Here is a 25,761-nt window from a genome sequence, read left to right as displayed (position 1 = left end):
CAACACAACAAACAAACGTCAGACCATCGACTGGACGCCCGGCCATCTGGGTTACCCTAACCCTGACCCGAACCTAATCCAGTACCTCGGAGACATTACCAATTGCATTACTATTACAGTGAGCAGAATGCGAACAGGTCTGGACCAGGAAGTAAGCAGTAATTAAACAGGCGGAAAGTTCAGCACCACGGACAGCGCCACTTACAGTGGAGTAACTCCTCCTGCAAGCTTTTATTGTATTTATTCTATGATATGTGGAGTGGCGTGCTGATGTTGCTCACAAAAGCGGGTCGCCTATGAACTTTTTCTTTGATCTGCTCCGTCCACAGAAAGTGTCCCAGTACACCATCATCGTCCAGGCCACCGACATGGAAGGAAACTTGAACTTCGGATTGTCTAACACGGCGACCGCCCTCATCTCCATCACGGACATCAACGACAACCCACCTGAATTAACTGTTCGGACGGTGAGTATTCAAATAAACCAAGCCTGGTGATGTTTTTATGTCATGGTGTTTTCATTCAATAGTACTGGTCAACAAATTCTTTCTTGAATTTACAGTAGAAAGTAGACAGCTGTGTTTCCTCATGAGTTAAACTGCATATTAAGTCAAGTTTTCATCATAAAACTCATTTATATGTGAATGTTTAGAAGTAGGGATGGATACTTTCACGTTTCAACCGATACGGTGCCAATATCCGGTACCTGGGAATCGGTAGTGGGTACCGATTCCCAGGTACACTGTGTTGGTAGCCAAGGTGCCGGTGACACAGCGCTCTTTGTAAACACGTGATTTACGGGTACTTTTGCTTCTTACTGACTCATTGCGAGTCACACGCAAGAGAACGCTTGTAGAAGGTTTTGCTGCTAAATGCTAACATGCTAGAGAGCCCCAAACTGTGATATGGACGTCACTCAATCATTACACAATGGTGCCGTTGGACTTTACATGAACTGGTGCTTGGTAGTACTGATGGGATTTGGTCTGGGCCAATAAAGGTGCCAGATTCGGTAGGTATCCCTATTTTGGAAGGTGACTCAAGACAGTAGCATGACCGGATATGTTCACGTAGCTGTCAAATGAAACATGTAGTTGTGTTGTAATTCATAGAGATGTGTAGATGAAGCATCGTGACACAGTACTGCAGGGTTGATGAAACACCATCCAAATTTCAGAGGTCACTAGATGGCGCTGTTGGTTTAGAAATGTTGAGAAGTTTCATTGAATTAGTTGTTGCAAGTGCAAACATTTTACCGCAGACAGCGCCATCTGGTGGCGTCTGGCCCCTTCAATACGTAAATATCAACACAACTTCAATTGACAGAAAACTTCCATGGCCAAAGTCACTTGGCCACATGAATTAAATTATCAAACGGAACATTTCATGAACATGCCAGCCAAGTTGGCAACGATAAACCAGTTTACGCAAAATATTTAGCAATTACAAAAAGACTGTTTTTTGTTTTTCATCAGCCATGTTTTCACTTCTTGGCTTTCAACACACGAGGGCAGACATTAAGTATTTATGAATTCCTGCTGCTTGGACTATTATTTCTGATAAGAAGGAAGCGTGTCGTGTGAAGAGATTGCGGTGAGAAGGAAAGCTTGGTATCGTGAACTTTTGTTTTTCACTCTTGCTCATGTAAGTATGATAATAAATTACAAAGGCATATTTTGTAGCCAGTAATGTCACCTTGACTCACTTCAATGAATTAAAATACATGAGTGAATAAGCGTTTTATTGCTTCACGGGGGCCGATTCTTTCATGAGGTGCGGACTCCAGTCCTGTTTTTCTAAGCCTGTTGTTTGTCTCTTCTGTCATGCATCTCTCGACTGTTAACATTTTGTGTTGTAAAGAGCCCTGGCCAGAGGGCAGAACAACACGGCGAAAAATAAGCGGTTGATCTCAAGCAAGTTTTTTAGCTTCAGAAACATGATCGTAGACTGAACATGATCAAACACTGAAACAAGCAGGTAACACATCACGCATGATTGAGGTGAACACGATTACAGTGGTTTGTTTTTAATGGAAAAAGAAACATAATAACTAAACTAAATGAGTGCTATATGTTCACAGTTGCGGAACTGAAGTCACTCATCCGGAGAATTTGTGATAAATTAATCTCAATGAATCGCAGTTTAATGGATTAAGAACATTTGCCAGACGAAGCCACGTTTTGCAGTGTGAATGAATGTGGTTTATTACTGGATCAAATGATGGCGCCATACAACAAAGTCAGTCTGCCAGGCCAGTGCTGAAGCTGCTCTTCATGTGAGCATGTGGGAAGAGTCTGGGATTCCAGGGAGACGTGGCTGCTGTCTGAAGTGAAGCTCTGAGGCAGAACAAACAGTATGTCATCGTCACACATTGCGAGCCGCGTCTCCTCGACGGGGCCGTGGTCAGCTCGCTTGCCAGGACACTTCCAGCCGCACACACTGATAACGGCTCCCTTGCTATGAGGGCTAACGCTCACCGAAAACATGACTGATCCGCTCAGACGTGCCCTGATCGAGGAGCCTGGTGCTCTCCTGCTGCGGACGGAGGGTGCGTTCGGTGAAAAATGAAGTTTCAGAGTTCTTCTGAAAATGGTGTTTTAAAGCTCAGCGCTTTACAGCCGCTGACCTAAATTCCTGACATCACAGTGTCTTGAAGAAATCATTCATGGGTTTTCAAGTGTTAAAGTTGGTGGTTTCCTTTCTGTCAGGTTTGTAATGTTTAAAAGACATTGTCCGACCTCACAGCTCAGAGTAAGTCACTCTTATTTGGGCGCACCGGACCTGTTTTCAGCCAGCTGGTCGGTCCGTACGGTGCGGCCAGAATCTTCATCTCAGCAGAAGAGGAGGTCTGAATAAGTCTGTTTCCTTTTCTGGGTCTTTCAAAAATGAATTTGATAGCAATGTTTGAACAGACAATGAGACTAACTGCAATTACTTTTTGAAATGAAGACATCAAAGTCACAAAGCTGAACTGTTTAGCAAATCTCACTGTCGTTGTCTCAAGGGACTGGTGTCTCTCATGGATAAGTCGTTTTATAACTTTGTCCCGAGTGACTCAATCATATCAGCAGCACTTGACATGGTCGATGAGTAAACATTAGCATAGTGTTGAATCCTAAATGTCATTCAAACACTGACTCTGGCACTTTTGTTGGCCACCACTCACTGTTAGTTTAAAATATTCAACAGGAAACTCGACTCCGGGTCCAATTCTTGCATCTCAATGGGCCTCAGAAAAGAAATCTGTCCTGTTAATTAACTGCAATGGCTTGCAGAGATGTTAACTGGCTAGATTCAGTTCTGAGGAAAAAAAGCAAAACAAATATTTTATTCATTTCACCACATGGGCCTGAAAACACCATGTCAGTGCTCAAAGCTGTGGAGAACAAAGAGGAGATGCGTTTGCTTTCCAAAGTTTTCCCAGTCAGGAATAGTCATGTGGATAAGCTAAGAACGTGGGAGGGCTTCTGTGAGCAGGTCCACCACTTGCTAGAATGTATGTACCGTGAACCTTGTGCAGTCATAGGATGTTCGGCCTGACTTGATACTTGGGAGAGGACTGTCACTGCACAGCAGCACAGTTATACTGAGGAACAATTTAGGAAATAAAGAATGGATGAGGACGGAATGAAGTAATCTGGACTAATATTTTTCAACCAAAAAAGAAAAGATGTGGCCTAAAGAGTACAGTAGGACAACCTTCCTTCTCAGCTATATACCTACATACCGACTATATACCAACTTATGACCCACTGACCTTCTTGAGGAAGGTCTACACAACAGCACATGGTTGGAATTAAGGAATCCAGAGTGCTATTTTTAAGTGCAGGGAGAAGATCTGCCATGAAGCATACTGTAGTACCACCTACCTACCCATCTGCCAACCAGCAAACCTACCTAGCTACCTACCTAGCCATCTAACCACCAACTTACCAAAGTACATCGCTCCATACCTACCCACTTACCAACCTACATACCTAACTACCGACAGACCTACCTACCTACCCACCTAACTACCGACCGACATATGTACCTACCTACCTTGCAACCCACATAGACACCTCCCCACCCACCTACCAAACTACCTACCTACCAACAGACCTACCTATCTACCCAACCACCTACCAAACTACCTATCCACCTACCTACCCATCTGCCAACCAACAAACCTACCTAGCTACCTACCTACCCACCTAACTACCGACCGACATATGTACCTACCTACCTTGCAACCTACATAGACACCTCCCCACCCACCTACCAAACTACCTACCTACCAACAGACCTACCTATCTACCCAACCACCTACCAAACTACCTATCCACCTACCTACCCATCTGCCAACCAACAAACCTACCTAGCTACCTACCTACCCACCTAACTACCGACCGACACATGTACCTACCTACCTTGCAACCTACATAGACACCTCCCCACCCACCTACCAAACTACCTACCTCCCAACAGACCGACCTATCTACCCAACCACCTACCAAACTACCTATCCACCTACCTACCCTTCCACCTAGCAACCAAGATACCTATCGACCTAACTACCAACGGACCCAACTACCTACATACTGTACCTGCCCACCTACCAACTTACCTATGTACCTATCCACCTACCCACCTAACTTACCTATCACCAACAAACCTACCCACCCACCTACCCACTCACCTACCTACATAGCAACCTATACCTCCCTACCTGCCTGCAGTCTCTGACTGACTCGCCGACCTGCTTCAGACAGGACTATTGGTATACAGCAGCTTGAGGTCGGACCAAAGAAATCCAGAGTGATATTTGTAGGTGCCGAAAGAAGCTCTGCCATAAAGAGTGCTGTCAGGCACCCTGCATACCTAGCAGCATCCCTACAATGTGACTGACGTACCTACCTAAGGTTTGTCATCTGTTGTAAACTCAAGGGATTCGCCTTCTCCTTTAAATGGCCTAAAGTCTGGGTAATTATCTGCATGTAGATCTGCAGCTCAGTCTGATTTGTGATGTGAAGAATCAGACGGCTGGAGAAAAAAAGTGTCTTTAGTGCGTGCAGTGTGTGAAAAATGTGGGTGAAAGTCGACAGCTGTTGCCAGCAGCTTTATCTTTATTGCTCCATTGTCAAGACATAAGCGGCATCTTAAGTGGACTGATGTCTATCTAAGCCCAAAAGACGCATGTTTCAGCACTTTTCTTACTTCATGAAGCTGCTATTGTTATTTCACTGTGGCTTCTTGGAACACCATTGAGAATACTAAGTGCCTTCTTGTCGTGTTGAGTGTTTAGCTCTGCCATTTGCTGACTCACTGTTTGGTTCAGGGATCAAAAGTATCTTGGAGTTTTGTAAAGGTTGGGGAGTAGTTTGAAGGAATAGATGTATGGAGCACGGGCGGAAGCCTCAGAGCTAGCAAGGTTTGTGAAGGAGGCTCTGGGTCAGCGTTGTAGATGTGAGCGCAACACATCGAGTAATTCTCCCTGCAATTGACACACATTTTCTTCACATCGCTCCCATAAGTGCGTCGTCGTTGTCGGCCGGCACGCAGACTGCCCCCGCGAGATCATGTTCAATTTGGGTCACATGACCTAGACGGCCCAGATGCGCGTGTTGGTCTGTGTGGGTGGGGAAGTCTGATGTGAGGAGCTAAAGGAAGAGAGGCAGCACACCAAAGACGGAGAGTGCATATTCAATTTGTTTTGAGCTTATCAGAGTGTTTGTACTGCAGGGGATGGAGGGAGGGGGGGAATAGAGGAACTGGGTGGCTTGGACGCCGCTTCACTCCCACGACGATAGAGTGAACAACAGCTGGCAGACACACTCTCTAAACAAGTGAAGGCTTCTCCAGAGGAAACAGGGATTATGCTTTGACAATGAGGGCGTGTGTCAGTGAGCGCCCATCGCACTGGAGCCCGATGAGTCCCCGAAGAGAAGGACACAAGTCTCACCGCTGTCCTCGAGATTCTTCTGTCACCAAGACTTGTTTCAGATTGCAATGTAATGAAGATCATTAGCTCAAGATTATTGCGACTGCCGCCTTAATTACACTACTCATCTAATTGCTTATTAAAACCTGGGTTTGGCGGATGCTTGGAATGAAATGGGTAAACAGTTGATGGAACTAATCCATTCATTAGAATAAAGAGTTTCAAATGAGACGCGGGATCAGGAAGTGAATAAATACATTGGAATTCCTATGATGTGCGTCTTCTCAGCGTTTCTCATCGTCTCGCACAAATATTTGCTTCAGGCACTCGGTCATGTGACCCACTTGAAGAATATCTCAGGTTGACGCCGCTGTGGATTTACTGTCGCTCTGGTGTTGTTGCTCATAAAATTCAACGTGCTTCCAGGACAGGTCTCGGGAATTCATAACCGACTGACAAATTTCCTTGACATGGTTCAAGTGTCGACACGAATCTACTGAGAATGAGCGATGCGTTACACATGCCAGGCCTGGGGAGGGCGTTGTTGAGCTCTTGTAACAAGCGAAAAAGACTGTGTGGATTACGCTTGAGAGGTCAGTGTGGACCAGTGACGCGGAGTTAGGTGCCTCTCAGGCAGTCTCAATTTGACCTTGTCCTTCCTCGTCTCTCCCAATGAACACCTTCAGTTCTGTCACATGCAACTTTGCTTCCTCATTCTCTAAAACCAGGCATCATGACAAGTCTCACTCCTGTTCCATATGTTCGCTGTAGCTGCCGCTCTTCAGTCACAGATCTGATCCGTTCCACCGTGCCTGCACCTGCTTCGTCACCTCCCTTGATCCCTGTCCATTACTCTAGAATTACTTGCACTCAATATTTCAAGGTTCATTAAAAACTGTAAGATCACTCCATAAACCTCTACTGGCCCAGCAAATGTTTATTTATTTTCATTATAAAGACATGCCGTCTCATCTGAATGGATTGGAACTTGAACTTTGGCACTCTGGAACACAGGATGTCTGACCAACAAATGCCTCTCAAGACTGAGCTGTTCAGGCCAGTACGCCCCTCCTAATATCCATGGACTGCATGTTTTTGGTAGCGTTTCATTTCTTTGTATTTGAGTGGTTCCATCACATCTCTGTAGATTTGATCCTTGCTTATTTTCACTCTTCGTTCCTATGTAAGGTGACCTTGACAGCCTCATCTGACAAAGTAAATTGCTTGTCAGACCGATAATCTATGAAGCTTTCAGGATATAAAACCACCTCATTGACAGACCAGAGCTTGTGCCTCTGACCCGGCATTCAGTCCAATAATCATCCTGAAGAAACCAATCATTTTGTGTATTAAAGCATGGACTGGACTTAAGTAAAGTAATATTTTGCGTAATTTCCTTTCTTCTAACAATTGAGCACAAAGGACTATAAGCCACACCCTCTAAATTCACATGAGCCGCACTTGATCAACAACCATATTTAATCTTCTTAAACAAACCAAACCCTTGTGAAATGACGTGAAACCATGTGATCAGCGCAAAGATATTTATTTGTCATGGAAAAGTCAAACCAAGTCATGTTCATCCAATTCACTAAAGAAAAGAAATGGAAAAAAATACACTTGATGCAAACTGTTGAGACAAATGGAAAAAACTCAATTAAATTCTGAATAAAATAAATATAATAAAACCATGTCTAAATATCATAAAATAAAAAGAATATATTTTTGTTTAAAGCGGCATCACTTTCTCCATAGTTGGTAACTATCAATTCAGTGACACACTACTGTCACCATCTGTGGCTCATGTATTAAAACTGACAGCCCCCAAAGCTGTAAGACAAAAAACTTTTAGCGGCCCTCTGGGTGGCACTCCCGGCCCAACCTTGGGCCCCGGCCCTATGGTTAGGAATCACTGGTCTACGCCATAGAAAGGTCAGTGAATTCACTTCTGAACGAGTTTTGAAAACAAACTCTGCAATGATCTGAACATGTGTCATACTGCGAGTATAAATAGACTTGTGTCTACTTCTCTGCTGTTCTCGAATACACTAAACAAATGTAAATAAACCTGTGTAATTTCATTTGTCTTAAGGTGAGAAGTCCAACTGTGTCAGCGGCATGATGCACGTTCAGAGTATTGCCGGGTTTGTTTTCATTGTCGTTCAGTCTCTGTCAGTCTAAGACAAGGTTCAATATCTTGGCAGCATGAAGCCCATTTATCAGTCAAAATCCATGTATTACCTGCACTGTTGCTCAGGGTTCCAAAAAAAGTGAGGGCTCATAGTCCATGAATGACGGTAGTTGCTGAAGGCCAAATGACTGGCAGTGTCTGTACATCACATGACTGCTTTCTGCGTCCTGCAGTTTTCCGGGGAGGTGCCTGAGAACAAGGTGAACGTGGTGGTGACCAACCTGACCGTGGTGGATCGTGATCAGCCTCACAGCCCCAACTGGAACGCAGTGTACCGCATCGTGAGCGGAGACCCTTCGGGACATTTCACCGTCCGAACCAACCCCATCACCAACGAAGGCATGCTGACCGTGATCAAGGTAAGAGAAGGCCGTCCAACAAAGCAGTGTTTGCATGTGACAATCCCCGACCATTCCTTCTGCTTCTCAGCCCGTGGACTTTGAGTTGAACCGGGCCTTCATGCTGACCGTGGTGGTGTCCAACCAAGCTCATCTGGCCAGCGGCATCCAGTCCTCTCTTCAGTCCACTGCTGGAGTCACCATTTCAGTCCAGGACGTCAACGAGCCCCCCGTGTTCCCCGTCAACCCAAAACTCATCCGCTTCGAGGAGGGCGTCCCTGCGGGGACCACACTAACCGTCTTTGCAGCTCAAGACCCGGACCACTTTATCCACCAAACCGTGAGGTAAAGTTGCCATGTCTGAGTCATTCAACTGAAAGTTTGCTGCCTTTGAGAGAGTGTCGTGACAGTTAGTCACAGATATACGCAATACATTCCTCATAATGTTTGGATTCCAGATGAATACTTGACAGAAAACTGTGACATCACGTTATGTCAAATGCTTCACATTTTCACACTTCATTTGGTGCATCCAACATAAGATGTTATTTTTAAAGGAACCTGATGATGAATCCAGGTCAGGAGGTCATAATTATTACGTTCACAAATACTGTGGAGCTGTTAAAACAGGTCTTACTGTGAAGACATTTAAGAATGGCATTTTCAAATGGTTCCTGAGTAAAGAGTAAACACCTCATTGAACTGTATCATTTTTGTCTTGTAGATCAAACGTTTTAAAGTTTGGTGGGTTGTCGACAAACAAGAAGTTGTGTTGTTATTTATAGTGATGTGTAGATGAGGCATCATGAAACAGCACTGCACCATTAATACTAGATGGCGCTCTTGGTTTAGAAATGATGTGAGGTTTCATTGAACTGGTTGTTCAAGTCCAAACATTTCACAGCAGACAGCGCCATCTGGTGGCCTCTGAAAAGCAAGACACTGTTTCATGAAGCCTCAACAGAAGCATCTCTAGTCGGCCCGTGGGATGTATCCAGCCTCACCGCGATCCATTCCGTCTGGGTCATTATGAACGCACCCACTGCACGATTTATGGAGCATGACGTCTACATGCTCAGTTCATACACCACTCAGTAAATGAATACTTTTTATTTATCTTTGTTTGGGAACCAAGCGAAACCCAAGTGTGGATGATATGAAGTTTAATAATCACACAGAATGAGTGAACAGAAGGCGTCACTGAAGTGGGGATCATCAGTGGATGCACCAGGGAATAGTAAAAATAAAAAACAATATTGCAATAGCGAGGCAGACAATGAAGGGAAAGAATGAGAGGAAGCTTATACAAGTAACATCCGACTTACGACCTGCTCGACATACGTCCACCCGTACTTACGACCACAGCCAGCAGATTCTTCTTTTTTTTTTTTTTAATTCAGTGTCTGGCACCGCAGCACGTAGCAGCCTGGTTTCGCATACGACAGTCACGGCAGCACAGCATCCCAGCATCTCACTCCCACACAGCCATCTACCACTACAGTAGCACCTATAACCCTCACGTCGGCTGTTTTGAATGGCATTCAATTCACGTCCAATCTGATCGATCCCATTCATAAGTTACTTGCATTCACTGCAGAAACATAGTCTGGCACCTGATGCTGAAAACTGGGCACTTGAGACAGTTAAGGTGGTGATTATCTCCATCCCAACTCAAAAACGACAAGACAAATATCTGAGGGAAAACCAAACTAAATAAACAACTACCGCAGAGGCGGCAGGCCAGGAATGGAAACCATTGCCGTAAATGTTCCGCTCCAGAACGAAGCAGTTGTCGAGTCGCCCCCAGACCAATGTCACATCCAGGATTCAGATCCAGTGTGTGTAACTGTTGGGATGACAGCAAGAGAGCCTGAAACAGGCGTCTACACAAGTGTCTGTACACAACAAAGCAGACCCACTGCACTTCTCTTTCTGACTGCATAAGTTAAGAGGTGTTGGAGTGGCTTAAAAGTCATTTCCTGTCTGCATCTAGTCATCGTTTTCCAGCTGAACACGTTTCTTTGTCTGGGCTATCATCACTGTGTTCCCTTCCTTTTGTTGGAAAAAGTAACTTGTATATCCGGCGTTATTACAGCCGCTAACTCCTAAAAGCGTTTGGCGTGATGAAGGACAGGGACTGCACTTAGTGCCTCTGCTACACCCTGAAATAGCCATTATCTTGTCCGTTCACTATTGGATCTTTGTGTCACCAGAGTTTTATCAGTGGAGCCAGTCTTTCTTCTCTGCTTTATCAGTGACATTCTCCACTGACCTTCCGCCCACAAGCTCAAGTCCTGGTTGCCTGGCGACGGGTGTGAAGGGGTCACCTCATAATGAGGGGAATATGCTCCATCTTTGTGGCCTCTTCAGATCCCTATCTCTCTCTCTCTCTGCATTGATCCCTCCCTCCTAACTAGGATGGCACCGTGCCACACAGGCTTCAGACACGTGTTGCCATCACTCCCACCGCACCACTGAGGTCTATCAAGCGTGTTCCGCTCCGTCGGCTCCTCCAATGAGCACATCGATTTTTCTTAATGTCAGCGAGTCGCCTCCCAATTGCTGAAATGTTAGTGAACACACAGACGTTGTTATTGGAGCGCGGGCTGCTTTCCTATCCTGCGTATATTGAGTGGGCCACCCAAGGCTGGAAGGTCACTAACAGGAGGTGATCTGTTGCCCACCATGACCAGGTCACCTCGAGTCGGACATATTAGGCCAGGGTCAGAGTTTGACCTGGAGGTGGAAGTGTGCGGGGCCGCTGACGTGATCTGGGTGCTGCTGGTGAAGGTCTCTGACACAAGGTGTTTCCATGACCATTCAGCCGTTACATTACGACCACCTGTCCAATACTGCTTGAACAGTGCCGGAACAGATGGCCTGACCTTTTCTAGTGACGGTGAACTGTCTGCCGTGCCAGTAGATGGTGGTCACATGAGGATGTCCTGGTCCTGCAGGAGGCACAGGAGCTGTTTGTCAGACGTGGGAGGGATGTTTATTGTGGGGCACATTGTTCCGTCCTTTCAAGGGTGGACTCTTAAAGGGGTATCAAGACTGGGCTTCTGTCCCATACCTGATCATGATACTTGCCTAGTTCTCCAATAGCCTCCGGACTATGAAAGCCACGGGAGTCTGCCTTCCCGAGTCACGCCTAGTGCTGATGGCAATGTCCTTTATTTAAGGTGGTGACCACATGGATTAGGAGTTTTCCGGACCCCACGAGGTTATGCCTCAATTCCAGGATGAAGGCTTCAAAATAAATGGGTCATTATAATTGGGTTTAAGTTTGGTTCAGAGTCCTGGTCAATGTTACCAATTTGTTTTGGAGGGTTAGGGTTAAGGAGAGAGGCTGGGGAAAGGGTCACGGCACAAAGATGGTGTGACTAACGTGAATGTGTTAGAGAGAGCAAGGTGCATGAGAGAAGGCGCCTGAATGCTTGAAAATATTCGTAGCTCCTTGGCAGCTAATGGAGTAGGTGCCAGAGATTTTAGGTAGTTAGCATCAACATCTGATATTGTTTTGAAGTGGCGTTTTCCTGGGAGAAACTAGTCAAGATGAGGAGAAGTTCTTGTCAAGGTGCACAACTTTGACCAAACCTGAGCTTGCTCTTCCTGGTGGATCTGACCTTGGGATCAAGGTGAGAGTAGTTATGTTGCTGTTGTCGGGCCTTTCATTGGAGGCCAAGGTGTTTCACCATTATAATACAGTGATTCTAAAACACTGTGGAAATATACAGAAGAAATGATCTTTCTTTCTTTTCTTTTTTTGGACAAATGTTTGCAGCCATCCAGGGAACTGTAGAACTCTCCGTGCCCCAGAGGAATGCGAGGAAAGCAGAGCAAGGAACTTGTGGTAGTTGTGTTGTTTACCAATAGATGTATGGAGAAATGTGTTTTCTACTCCTCTGCACTCCAAACCCACACCTTGCTAATAGGGTTAGCAATACAGGACTTCCTCGTCCAAGGAGGCACATTAACTTCATGACATTATCATTATTATTATTGTTATGATCATTATCCTCGTGGTGGCAGACGACTCCAGCTCAGAGGGTGATTCTGGAAGCATGTGTCTGCTGGTGGCAGCTCGGAGGATTCCGCCTCTGCTTTCTGACCTCACTCTCGGGTGAGTAATAGATGGGTTCACATCTGAGTCTGAACTTGAGGCTCTAGCTCTTGAAAGAAATGATGAAATGCTGCAGTGTCTTTTGCAGATACTTTTTTGTTGTTGCTGAGGTGAGACCGAGTGAGGAATTGGAGTCGATTGTGCCTTGTTGAGTTCATTTCAGTCGCTACAGTTGTTATAAAAAAAAAAAAATGCACACAACCTTGTGGTCATGAGTCCGTCTATACTGAGCTAAAGGGGCGAGAGAGGAGTTGCACTCATAGACTACACGCTGGTCTTGTGAACGAAAGAAAGAAACTGTTCCTCGACATGTTTATTTTAGATCGATCCGTTCCGTCTCAGACTACGTTGGCCAATAGAGGACACAAAACTAGTATCTATAGATAGATATCATCTAGTTTGAGGAAGTATTGCTTCAAGTTCTTTAATATCCAGCAACTTCAAATGTGAAATTTGACCTCAGTATCAAGCAGTGCCAGTTCACTCATGTAGAATGTAGAAATATAGAAAATGGAAGACTATTCACACCTTCTGTATTTATTGTCAATATATTCAAAATGAATTATTTAGATTGATGTGTGTGTTCCGATGTTCCGGTTACAAGGAGACAATTTGTCTTTTATTGTCTTCTATTCTTTGGATCGCAGAGATCACCTTCATTCTCAATCCACGAAGCATCTAACACAGAAGCAGGTGGGATCCATGGATCCACAGGCAGACAGACGGTGTTGCACTGCTGTTTAATGTCGAACTGGCCTGGAGTCCATGTGAGCGTCGACCACCATGTAAAACAAAGTGGCCTCCTCGTCCCTGGGAGAGAAATCGTCTAGTTTTCTGCCTCTCTTCTCTCGGGCTCCCACTGACCCCGTCACTTTCTTCTCCGTCAGTGATCTGCGGGAGCTGAGCGGCGCCGTCCTCACCAGCGCAGCATGCCAGCAGATGCTCAGCTTCTGCCTATGCAGCCTCGTTTCGTCTGCTGCGTTCTCTTCAGATGACCAGGCTTGAACTTCTCCTGCAGCACGCAGAAAAGACACACAAGTCGTGCTGCAAAAACACTCTCCAGTGTGCATGCGAGCACCCACTGAGGATGAGTGAAAGGCGTGTGCGTGAGCGGTTTTTGTGAGAGGCGCCAGCTCCATTTTCTTCCCTTTTCCCTTCTGCTGCAGGAGAGCGAAGATGGTGTGCAGCGTGTTGCCAACAGATTTTACAGCCCAACGTGACTTGAGTGGCAGCGAAACTACATTTGTATATTTCTGTGACCTTGTTTATATTGAGGTTGATATTTAAATAGCAGACAGTGGGAGGATGCATCTCACTTCAGCTTTAATTTGGAGCTTATTTATTCAACATAAATGCTAATTCATCAACACTTCATATATCACCACTTATTCCACCTAACTTTAGCTTTAACTTTCACGCAACTCCACTCTACTGTGTAATGTACATGTACATATACTGTACATACAGTATGTGTATATATATATATATATATATATATATATATATATATATATATATCCTTCACCTCCTTCACCTTCTTCTGCCGCTTATCCGGGTTCGGGTCGCGGAGGCAGCATTCGGAGCAGGGAAGCCCAAACTTCCCGATCCGCACAGCTCCTCCCGGGGGATCCCGAGGCGTTCCCAGGCCAGACCAGAGACATAATCTCTCCAGCGGGTCCTGGGTCTTCCCCGGGGTCTCCTCCCGGTAGGACATGCCCGGAACACCTCCCCAGGGAGGCGTCCAGAGGGCATCCGGATCAGATGCCCAAGCCACCTCAGCTGGTTCCTCTCGATGTGGAGGAGCAGCGGCTCCACCCCGAGCTCCTCCCGGATGACCCAACTCCTCACCCTATCTCTGAGGGTGCGCCCAGCCACCCTGCGGAGGAAACTCATCTCAGCCGCTTGTATCCGCGATCTCATCCTTTCGGTCACGACCGAAAGCTCGTGACCATAGGTGAGGGTGGGAACGTAGATGGATCGGTAAATCAAGAGCTTCATCTTGGGACTCCGCTCCCTCTTCACCACGACGGTCCGATACAGCGACCGCATCACTGCTGCCGCTGCACCAACCCGTCTATCAATCTCACGCTCCCTTTTTCCCTCACTCGAGAACAAGACCCCGAGATACTTAAACTCCGCCACTTGAGGCAAGAACTCTCCACCAACCTGGAGAGAGCAAACCACCGTGTTCCGGTCGAGAACCATGGCCTCAGACTTGGAGGTGCTGATCCTCATCCCGGCCGCTTCACACTCGGCTGCAAACCGCCCCAGCACATGCTGAAGGTCCCGGTCCGATGAGGCCAGCAGAACAACATCGTCCGCAAATAGCAGAGATGAAATTCTGTGGTTCCCGAACCGGATCCCCTCCGACCCCTGGCTACGCCTAGAAATTCTGTCCATAAAAGTGATGAACAGAACCGGTGACAAAGGGCAGACCTGGCAGAGGCCAACATGCACCGGGAACAGGTCTGATTTACTGCCGGCAATGCGAACCATGCTCCTACTCCGGTCATACAGGGACCGGACAGCCCCTAGCAGAGTGCCCCGTACCCCATATTACCGGAGCAACCCCACAGGACATCGCGAAGGACACGGTCGAACGCCTTCGCCAAATCCACAAAGCACATGTGGACTGGTTGGGCGAACTCCAATGAACCCTCGAGCACCCGATGGAGGGTATAGAGCTGGTCCAGTGTTCCACGACCGTGACGAAAACCACACTGTTCCTCCTGGATCCGAGGTTCGACTATTGGCCGAAGTCTCCTCTCTAGTACCCTGGAATAGACCTTTTTTTTTTTTTTTTTTTTACCTCGGAAGTGGGACGTCAGAGCTGGGATCTTCACAGCTAAGTTCAGCGGGATCCAGTTACCAAAGGAAGACACACCATAAATGACCAGGCTAGCGACAGCCGCTGTGAGGATGGTCCACATTGTAGTTTGCATACACAGCATGAACATTTGAAATCACACAGTTCTGTATGCATCAAACAATACTGTATATTTGACTGATTTAGAGGAAGAAATATTAGGAAGAAGCTGAATATACAGTATTACAGGAGACCGCCTCGCTGTCGACAGCCATCTTGGACAGCAAACTCGGAGTGGTGAGAATTCTCCCACCTTCCAACTGGGATATGTGATGCTGGACTGTTGAACTTGTTACTCAATTCAGATTACAGCTGTCTCTTTCGTTGTGTGTATAGAAACAGCAGCATATTCAGAAGTGCACACAGCTGGAGAGGACGTGACTTCAGGTGGTCACTCTTTAATGCTAGCAATCTGCTGCTATGTAAAGCAGAGGCTGTTTCTTCTAGATGTTTGTCGGCTGAAGTTGCGGTCATTATTGGGTGGGAAAAAGTTTTTTTCATTTTAATGGCCAGATTTAGAATTTCTCTTGACACACATGCACCAACAAATACGCAGATAAAAATATCGATAAAGCACAAATGTGAAGCCCAAAAGAAACACATGAAGCAAAAATGCAACCACTTTTAACAGAAGCGCAGTGATGGTCATATCAGCAATGATATGTAAACAAAAATCATGAAATGCAGACACAGAACTTGTGAAAAAGCACAGCTAGTCAACGCTCAATTGCAAAGGCGACAAATGCCAGTTATGACCAAGTAAAAATACAAAGTATTTATGATAATGAATAAAAATGAAAGAACTTAAAGGAGCATTTTTAAAAGATAAAAAAGATTTGAATGTGATAAAACAACGATGAGTTCAAAGCTGTCATCATGTCGTGAATATTTCTTTCTTTCTTTGCTTGTGTCTGTGTGTCCAGGTATTCCAAGCTATCCGACCCTGCCAACTGGCTGAAGATCAACAGGACCAACGGTCAGATCACCACCATGGCCATGCTGGACCGGGAGTCCATGTATGTCAGAGACAATGTGTACGAGGCCACTTTTCTGGCATTCGACAATGGTAAGTCGGGTAAGTCTTCGTTACGGCCGTTGCTTTTGGTTCTTAGGGTGTTTGGGCTTCTGCACTAGTCAACAGGTGAGATTTTCTGGTGCTTAATTCTTTTTTTTTTTTAATCGCTCCAATGTGTTATTGGACTGGAGTAGCCAGCGTAACGCTTGCTAAATTTCCTACGGGGCCACACGATACATTGTCACCGTGGTGAGAGGCTGTCGAGCCAAAAGACGGAACAAAAGGAAAAGACTTAAATTTAACTGCATTTTGTTGCTAAAATATGATGAAAACAAATCAGGACACTGTTTCATGAAACCTCATCAACCCATCACTCCACACGAGGGCCGCATTAGTACATGCTTAGGTGCACATGTGGCCCCTGTGTTGCAGTGATGCGCTGATGAGGCATCATGAAACAGTTCCCTGTTTTTCAGAGCTGAATAGATGGCGCTCTGAGTTTGAAAATCATGTGAGGTTTCATTGAGATTGTTGTTGAAATCCAAAGATTTTAGAGCAGAGACTGCCATCTAGTGGTCTCTGAAAATAAGGACACTGTTTCATGAAGCCTCATGAGACCGTGACTACACTAATCCGCGATGACCTTTGGTGGGCCCAACTCAGTCGTCTATGGAGGGTTAACCATCTGTGTAAAACACAGTTGAACTGCGCACACTGACCAATTCTTTTTACAAGTCAGGTGAGGGTGTCAAAATAGCATCACTCAACCCACATGCTTGTGCTTTCATATCCGTCCTGCAGAGGAGTTATGAAGCACAGTTGAGGAGAAAGAAGCTCGCGCTTGAGTTGGGTGTGTTTGTCTCCTCCTTGTTGACCAGATGGAGCGAGTCATTGGGCGGGTCAGTGGGTGGACACCTCTTTTCAAAGCTGTGCATCACGCACTGCATGTAAATAGGTGAAAGCAGGAGGGTCAGCTGAACTCCTCGATGAACACAAAGGCCAGTGGTGGGAGGGAGGTTATGGAGCCGCGGGCAGAAGGGACTGTGAAGACAAGTGAAATATGACTTTCCCTCAGGCTCTCTGACTTAAGCTCCAAGTGTTGACTGTCTATTGATTGTGTTCTCCAGTGTCAACGGCGGGATATATTGCACTTTGATTGAATCTCTCTTTACTTATTCCGCTGAAGCGAAGCGTGAGAAGCAACAAAGCTCCAGACCAATCATAACCGACATGTCGGTCGATGGACCTTGGAGTCCGCCGCAGTAGACCTTTACATAGCTGATACACGGAGTTACAGGCTCCAAAGTGTGGATGAGCTCCAGGAGTAAACGGCACCGCTGCGTAATTGACTTCAGCTGCCTGCAAGTGTGTGAACAAGCTGTTCGGCTGCTGATCATCAAGGCCACCGTATTGCTGCATCTGTTCTGCCGTGCGGAGCGAGACTGTCTTCTCAAGTGAAACAGATGCTCCGCAGTGGAAGGAGCAGGAAGACTCTGACATCCTTTGTTCGGAAATACCCATCCAAACATGGAGCCCACGTATGTGCGCGTACTTGTTCAGACGTACGGCGCCTAGAAATCAAATGCAATACAAGCTTTTGGCTCTTTATTATCAGAGATGTGGAAATGATTCCGCTTACATTTCCACGTGGTCATGAGTACCTTCATGTTGGACCTAAAAATGTCTCCTGCTCCTTAAAAGATGCCTTAAGATGTCTGTGCTCATAGACAGAAGGAGTCACCTGTTTTTTACCAAGCTATTTTTCACACTTCCCCTCGGCCCGGGAGCAACCACAGATGATGACGTCAAACTACAATATGTCTGTAGAGTAGATGACGAACAAACGTCCGCCCGTAACATTAGCGTCACGCTTAAACAGAAGAATACACATCACTGTTGAGATGTGGCTGGCTGGGCTTCAGGTGGTGCGGTCGAAGCTGCAAGCCCAACAAGGCCCAACCTTCCGATTCAAGGATGATCTATTGCAGCCCAGGGCAAGGTGCGGCCCGGGGGCCGTATGCAGCCCAATTGCTCTATTTTCGTGGCCCACTTGACGTCAGACTAAAACTTTACCTTTTCTGCCTTTTTTGTTCTCTGTTTTAGTCCCCACCACCACTTCAGCAGTAAATATAGCATGTTCTTGTTTTAAGACTAAAATGTTCTTCTTTTCATTGGCCATTTTTGTGTTTTTCCTTGTTCCTCAAAATACGTTGAAGGAATACTGAAAATATATTTTGAAATAAATTGCCTTTTTTATCTTGAACGTCTGGTCCATTGTTATGTTGATTTATATTAAAAAAAAGTGCATATAAAACAACCTATTTCAATAGGTTTCATGACATATTTGCATTTAATCCCTTTTATGTTCATTTTGTCCTTGTTACTTGAGTATATATTTTTGATATTTTCCATCATGTCGTGTAGTCATCGCTGTCTTTCTTATGGCTTGATGGCCCCTGACAACCGTGACAGTTTCTAATGTGGCCCTTTAGGAAATTGAATTGCCCACCTCTGGCCTGGTACATCATTATTTGGACTACAAAACAAACGTCATGACATCACAGCAGAATCCCACCACATGCTCTCACTCCACCAGCTACCGAGTATGCTACCGCATATCACAGAAAACGTGAAATAGCTTTTGATGCTGGTCAAAAATCACTGCTTCAGAATGTATGTTTCAAATTCACAGACATTGCACGTCTTGTGGACTATTTCATGCTGGATCAGAAAACAACTTTTGTCTCTCCATTGCCTTCACCGTCGCCAATCTGACCCCCCCTCCAAAAACAGTAAAATGAAATAAAAATGCAAACTAAATCGCACAGAAAAAGTAGAAGAAGTGATGCACTGTGGCTCAGCGCCCGCTCAGTGAGGGAGGTGAAAGAAAATGAATCGCAAGTGTAACTGCAGCAGTTCACATTTTTGACATATTGTGAATATTCACATTTATATTTCGTCCTGTTGTTCGAAGTGTTATTGAAAAAGATCCTGACTGGCGACTGAGAGATCCATCTTCATTACGCACGGCTGGTAATGAACTGTGACCCTCTTAACCAACAGCTGAAACACTTGAGCGGCTGGTTAAAAGAGAGCGGGACATTAATAAAACCCAATCAAGCTCACTTGTTTACACCAAACTCGACACTGTGAGTCTTGTTTCCTGCTCGTAGGGTGATGGCGCTTTAACTAGCGGAGCATCTCTGTAAATATTTAATGGTGGATTCGTGCGCTAAAAGTTACAGGTTAGAGCTGTTCAAAGTGCAGCGAGCAGCGTTGTTTGTGTGAGAGTCGTCTGGCTCAGAGAACAGCCAGGTCCTAGAAGCAGAAGACAGAACATCCTGGTCTTCATATTCAATTTTATTCAATCCTTTAGCTGCTGCCGATGCATCACAGCCCTCAGACATTTGCTGTGAAAACAGCTTGTCGTCACTCTCCTCCTCATGTTTCCCTGTCGGCCTTTAACATGAGTCTCCTCCTCCTCTCAAGGCTCGCCTCAAGCCAGCGGGACAGGGACTCTTCAGATCTACCTGATTGACGTGAACGACAACGCTCCGGTGCTGGTTCCCCAGGAGGCCCAGGTGTGCCAGCGCGCTCGCCTCAACTCCAAGGTCAACCTCACCGCCACTGACGCCGACGCAGACCCCAATGTGGGACCCTTTGGCTTCGAGCTTCCTACCTTCCCGGCGAGCATCCGCCGGAACTGGACGATCACAAGACTCAACGGTAAACCCACATTGATTTACACTGAATTTGTTGTGATTTTTGTGTCATTTATCCTGCCGTTTAATTCAGTTTCTTAGTTGATGTCTCGGACTTCCAATCCCTCCATTTCCACCAGCCTGACTCTCCGTCCAACAGGACTACAAAGCGAGCTGCATAGCTCCAAAGCATTTTCAAATCTTCCAAAAACGCTTCCCAAAATAAAACATGTTTGTTTCTGTCCCGGTGCTTGCATAACAGAAAGTAACAGTACTGAAGATGAAGAAATAGATGGGAACAATCACTGGTAAAATCCAAATATAGAGGGCAAGAAGGTCAAATCCTCCTCTGTTGACATGGGAGAGAAACTGAATCTGGGAAGTTATAGTATTTCTATGTCACTACAAAATTTTATAAACATAATGGTGGACTTTTTTTTTTTTTTTTTTTTTAATTAATGGTGTACTAAACTATTACTATGACTATTTTTTTTCTAATGAATGACGTTTGGAAACATCTGCACTGTAGAAAAAAGAAACATTTAAATCTGTAAAATACTTCACAACTTCGCAAATGTTAAACTAATATTCAAGTTTAAACTATAATGAAGGATGGAATATTATCACACACTGTCAAATCAAAATAACAGGACGACAGAACCAGCGCCTGAAAAATGGTGTACATGAGGTGTCAAACTCAAGGCCTGGCGGCCAAATCCTGCCCCCCAGCGCATCGATTCTGTGACAATTTTTGGGCCAAATCATTCGGATTCCTGCTCGACTCTCACTGATCCATCGGGAGCGAACTCAAGACTGTTTCTAGATAACACCATTTCTGAACAAACTGCTGTGCGTATGCTCTGTGTCGCACCTGAAGTTCTGTGTGTCTGATGAATGGAGCTGCTCCAACTACAGCCTGTGACCTTTCCCCTAGATTCAAGCCAGGTTCCAACACGCGATATCTCGAACACGGTGCCAGATACAGCAAGAATGAGCAGACTGTGAGAATCCTCGGGCTGTCTTCCGCTCCTGACCCAGTTGTTGTGTTTCTACGGTGAACGGTTTGCGAAGGATGGCGAGTTCAAAATGATAAACTTTTCGGGGGTTCTTTTCCTGTCGAGCAGCTCCTCATTTATAATGGCAGTCAATGGAGCCGAAACCCCGATTTGGCTGCGCGTTTGCCAGGCTCACATTCTGAATATGCTACAGTTTTTCTGTGCACACCATGCGTGAGAGCACAAGTGGGACTACAATACCGGAGAAAAACATTTATCTGTGACGCACCAACGGTCGGATGAAAATAATTTTTTCCTGCTCCACCTTAGACATCTTGTTTATACACACTAACTTTCAGTTTTTGCACAAATCTTGTGTTGCTTGAGGCTGAAAAAGTGTACAAGTGGACACAGATTTTTGATTTCAGGCCAACAGTGGAGGAGTGCAGCTACATTTTGAGCTTCAATGGAGTTTCTAAGAGAAAGTATAGAGTCGTTGTTTCTGAAGTTGTCTGTCATCTATCAAGTATTCACAGAAGAATAGCAAATGTTTCAACGTAAACGAAACAGCTAAACAGAAAGACACGGATGCCTGTTTACACCGATCCTCGGAATATAAAATGTAGAGTTTTGTTCTATCCAAAATATTTATTTTGGAGAGTATATCAAAATATTATTATATATTTTGGTTCACATATATTAGGATGAAATAATAAAAACATCACTCATAAGCAAAGACTGAATAAACTTTCACTTGGAAAAATATATGAGAGCATCACATGGTTAACCCAGTCACATGGGACGTCTGTTTGCAGAGGACGAGACGGCAGCTCTCAGGAGGGGTTTTGCTTTTAAAAAAAGAAATCCAACTGTTAGAAAGTGTCTCCCAACAGTCACAGCGAGAGACTCAGGTGTCAGCCAGTGTTGACGTACGATCTTATGTTCGTGACAAATGAGATCCATTCATCTCTCCGTCCCCCGAGCAGCCGATCTGTCACCTCATCCAGCCAGATGGATGTGTCACAGCAGTTGTCTTGAGGACAAATCTGATCACATTCCTGGATTCTTCTCCCACTGAGCCTCTTGTCTTAGCTCCACTGACTGATAGACGCTGAAGGTTATGTGCTGTGTTTTCATGTCTTTAATGCCTCTTCACACGTAAGAGCGATCGCTCAGCAGTATGTTCACACACACACACACCAGGTCCTGAAGTGACTTCTCCGCAGTTCTCAGTGTCTCCTCGCTGTGCTCCATCACCCGCTTCATCTAGGTGACTACGCTCAGCTGAGGCTGAAGATTTCCTACCTGGAAGCCGGCGTCTACACCATCCCCGTCATCGTGTCCGACTCAGGGAATCCTCCGCTGTCCAACCGCTCCATGATCAGGATGAAAGTGTGTCCCTGCGACGACAACGGAGACTGCAGCGCCACCGGAGCCGTGGCGGCCGCCGGCCTGGGCACAGGCGCCATCATCTGCATCCTCATCTGCATCATCATACTGCTCAGTAGGTTCTGGTGCAGTGGAGGCGCGCCGGTCACCCTCTACACACAGCAAAGGCTCATCTATCACAGAGCATTTATAAGGAATATTTGGCATCATGCCGAACAACTTATAACATTGTTTCCAGTGTGTTGTAAGCTGCTAACTGTGAGATAAGAGTTGGACTGGTCATGGCATTGTACACTGTGGTCAGGGATACAGTTTTGTTTCAGGGTTCTGGAGCAAGTTAAGTCCACAAATTATTATATTTTAATGACTTTGCCACACGATTCTGAACATGCGTTACATCTTCAGTAAAGCATTAAGAGTGTAGAAATGATTTGAAGTAGTGATGGATAGATGAAGCTTCATGAAACAATGATGAAATGTCCTGGTATTCAGATGGCGCTGTCTGCTGTACACTGTTTGGACTTGAACAGCTAATTCAATGATTCGGTGAACACCATCGACCCAGAGCGCCATCTCGCGGCCCCTTGAAAGTCAGGACACTGTTTCATGAAACCTCAACTACCCTTTACTAACAACCTCCCGCCACTAGACAGCACTGTTTGATATGAATCCCAAACTATTTAAGAAGTGATGGAGACGGACGGAAGAGGTTTCTATAAAAGGTAGGAAACTTGTGCGACTATTGTGTTGAGAGTCCAAACATTCTGAGCCCTGAAGGGCAAACAATGATCAAAAAGAAAAGCTCAAGCACAAAAACGGAATCAAATTCCCAAATGTAAAGGTGCCATTAGGAAAACCGACAAATCACATTTCCAAAAATGAATAAAAATGATCTCCATGACTGCAGCGACGGTCAGACAGCAGATAAAAAGGTGTGTAAAAATGATTGTTTGAGTAAGAAGTGCCAAAGAATGTCAGGGTAAATGCATTTGGTTGAACTCCTGCTTTCTTGTTGAGGAGTTCTGATCTGCCGACGAGTTAAACTGGATTATTGTCTGTCAGAATGTATCTCCCCTTAAATTTACACAACAAAATTAAGAAAATGTTTATGCACTTTATGAAACATAGTAAAAACAAATCAAATACAATCGTAATAAATGTGTTGTGAATAAATTCTAATGCAGGAAAGAACACCCCTGAATGCAGGAAAACACATGATGTTATGGCTTTGATGGTCAGTGACTCACAGTCAGACGAAGGTCTTGGATAAGTGAGCTGAAAAGGCAAACAGCAGATCATCAGTCTGAAAGCAAAGGAAGGTCTCCATACATGTGGAGCTGAAGACAAGTCGCGAAAACAATCTCCCCCGCGACAATAACTCACCTGCTCTCTCCAAACAGGTCTGGTCCTCCTGTTCGTGGTGTGGATGAAGCGCAGAGAGAAGGAGAGGCAGGCCAAACCGCTGCTGATCGACCCCGAGGACGACGTCCGGGACAACATCCTCAAGTACGACGAGGAAGGAGGCGGCGAGGAGGATCAGGTAGATGGAGCACTGACACCACGAGGTGCACTTTAGGTGACAAAAACACTGGAGTAAGAGCAGGAACAAGGGCAGACACATGAAGGTCAGGCAGCCTTCCTCGCTCCCGAGGCTTTTATTCTCCCATAAATAACGCTGGCCGCCTCTAATTTTACACTCGCAAGAAATAACAGCCCTCACCTCTGCCGCGGTTTAATATCTTGGTTTAATCGGAATGTGTGTTGCTACGATCTTTGTTTTACATTTTACGACTCCCACACACACAGTTCACATCATCAGCCTTTTAACATCAAATGTCATCCAGAGTGTTTTTGTTTAACCTTTCGGGAGGATGGCTTCTGTTCTTTTATCATCGTATCAAGTCGGTGCGGGGAAAGTGTGTCACTGAACTGTTTGACTCGATGATCACACTGCCACATGCAGCTGCGGCGCTGGCAGAGTTCCGCTCTCTCAACTCCGCTGTTCTCCAGGACTATGACCTGAGCCAGCTGCAGCAGCCCGATTCTCTGGACCACATCATCAACAAGCCGTCCGGGGTGCGCAGAGTGGACGAGAGGCCCGTCATCCCAGAGTCCCAGTTCCCCGTCAGACCCAGTCTGCCTCACCCTGGAGACATAGGAGACTTCATCAACGACGTAGGTCCACATTACATTATTGTGTGCTTGCACTGTATTATTATCATTATTTATACTCCCATCATTTTGGTGACTTGATGGTGGCTTTGTTTGTAAAACTTTTGGATGTGGGTGAGCCATTGTACTCTCACTGGGCCCATGTTTTATTCTAGCACGGTCGAGAGAGGGCGTGATATAATCACGAAAAATAAAACAGTGTCATGAAGCTGTACTTTAAAAAAAAGAAATGGATCAGTTTGGGAAAAAAAATGTTTACATTATGATTGTTTTATGTGCAGTTGATATATAAATGAATAAATATATGTCAACAAGCACTTTTAAGAAGTGAAAAATGTAAATAATTGTTTTCAATATTCATTCAATAAAAGCCAAACCAAAGAGCATATCTAGGCTGAATATAACAAGGGAAATGCATTTTTTCACTTGTGATTTTGAATAACAATAAATGAATGTGAGGGACAGGAAATCATCAGGACATCTGTCTAAAAAGGGCAGTACATAATCATAAAAAATAATAAAGAAGTTTTGTGAAGTTGTTTTCGTGTATCATTAAATTCAATGAAAAAACTGAATGATGATTGTTATTTTATATGCAGACGATGTGTAAATCAATAAATATGTGTGAAAATAAACACTTTTAAAAAGTGAGAATTCTCAATAATCCCACTGGATTTTTGAGATGTCAATAAGAGCAAAGACCTAAGAACTTCAATGTATTTTACAACTTAAGGTTTTTAATGAAAACAAATGAATACAAATGACAAGAAATTGGTTTTGGAAAAATCCATAAAAAATGCATTAGATACACAATAATATGACTTTAAAAAAAGAAAAAGAAAGTGAAACAACATTGTCATGGAAGCAAAAATATAGTAGCACATGACTAAGACTAAGTTTAGAAACGTTTTGGCACTGAGAGTTTCGGATACAAGACGTCACATGGGTGTTTTGATTCCATGAGTTTTGACCTCACACTCCATTAATCCTGATACAAGACTTCCTGCGACATCACAGACTCTTGTAAAGGCTTTTATCGCCATTTAAATGT

The 25,761-nt window shown here is 45.0% G+C and overlaps 1 protein-coding gene across 5 annotated transcripts in view; it reads left to right on the top strand.

The window, feature by feature from the left end:
• Positions 1 to 25,761, top strand: part of cdh4 (cadherin 4, type 1, R-cadherin (retinal)) — a 247,797-nt gene that overhangs the window by 217,738 nt on the left and 4,298 nt on the right. For 4 of the 5 annotated variants that reach the window (XM_053868374.1, XM_053868372.1, XM_053868370.1 and 1 more), the window contains 8 exons: positions 330 to 467; positions 8,285 to 8,470; positions 8,541 to 8,794; positions 16,362 to 16,513; positions 19,943 to 20,179; positions 22,420 to 22,653; positions 23,939 to 24,078; positions 24,549 to 24,713. In XM_053868374.1, the coding sequence (XP_053724349.1) occupies positions 330 to 467; positions 8,285 to 8,470; positions 8,541 to 8,794; positions 16,362 to 16,513; positions 19,943 to 20,179; positions 22,420 to 22,653; positions 23,939 to 24,078; positions 24,549 to 24,713 (1,506 nt within the window). The remainder of the gene's footprint in view (positions 1 to 329; positions 468 to 8,284; positions 8,471 to 8,540; positions 8,795 to 16,361; positions 16,514 to 19,942; positions 20,180 to 22,419; positions 22,654 to 23,938; positions 24,079 to 24,548; positions 24,714 to 25,761) is intronic. The other variant, XM_053868371.1, reaches the window with a different exon arrangement.

This window comes from Synchiropus splendidus, chromosome 6, assembly GCF_027744825.2.
Source record: "Synchiropus splendidus isolate RoL2022-P1 chromosome 6, RoL_Sspl_1.0, whole genome shotgun sequence".
Classification (NCBI taxonomy): Eukaryota; Metazoa; Chordata; class Actinopteri; order Syngnathiformes; family Callionymidae; genus Synchiropus; species Synchiropus splendidus.
This window is presented reverse-complemented; position numbering and strand designations above follow the sequence as displayed.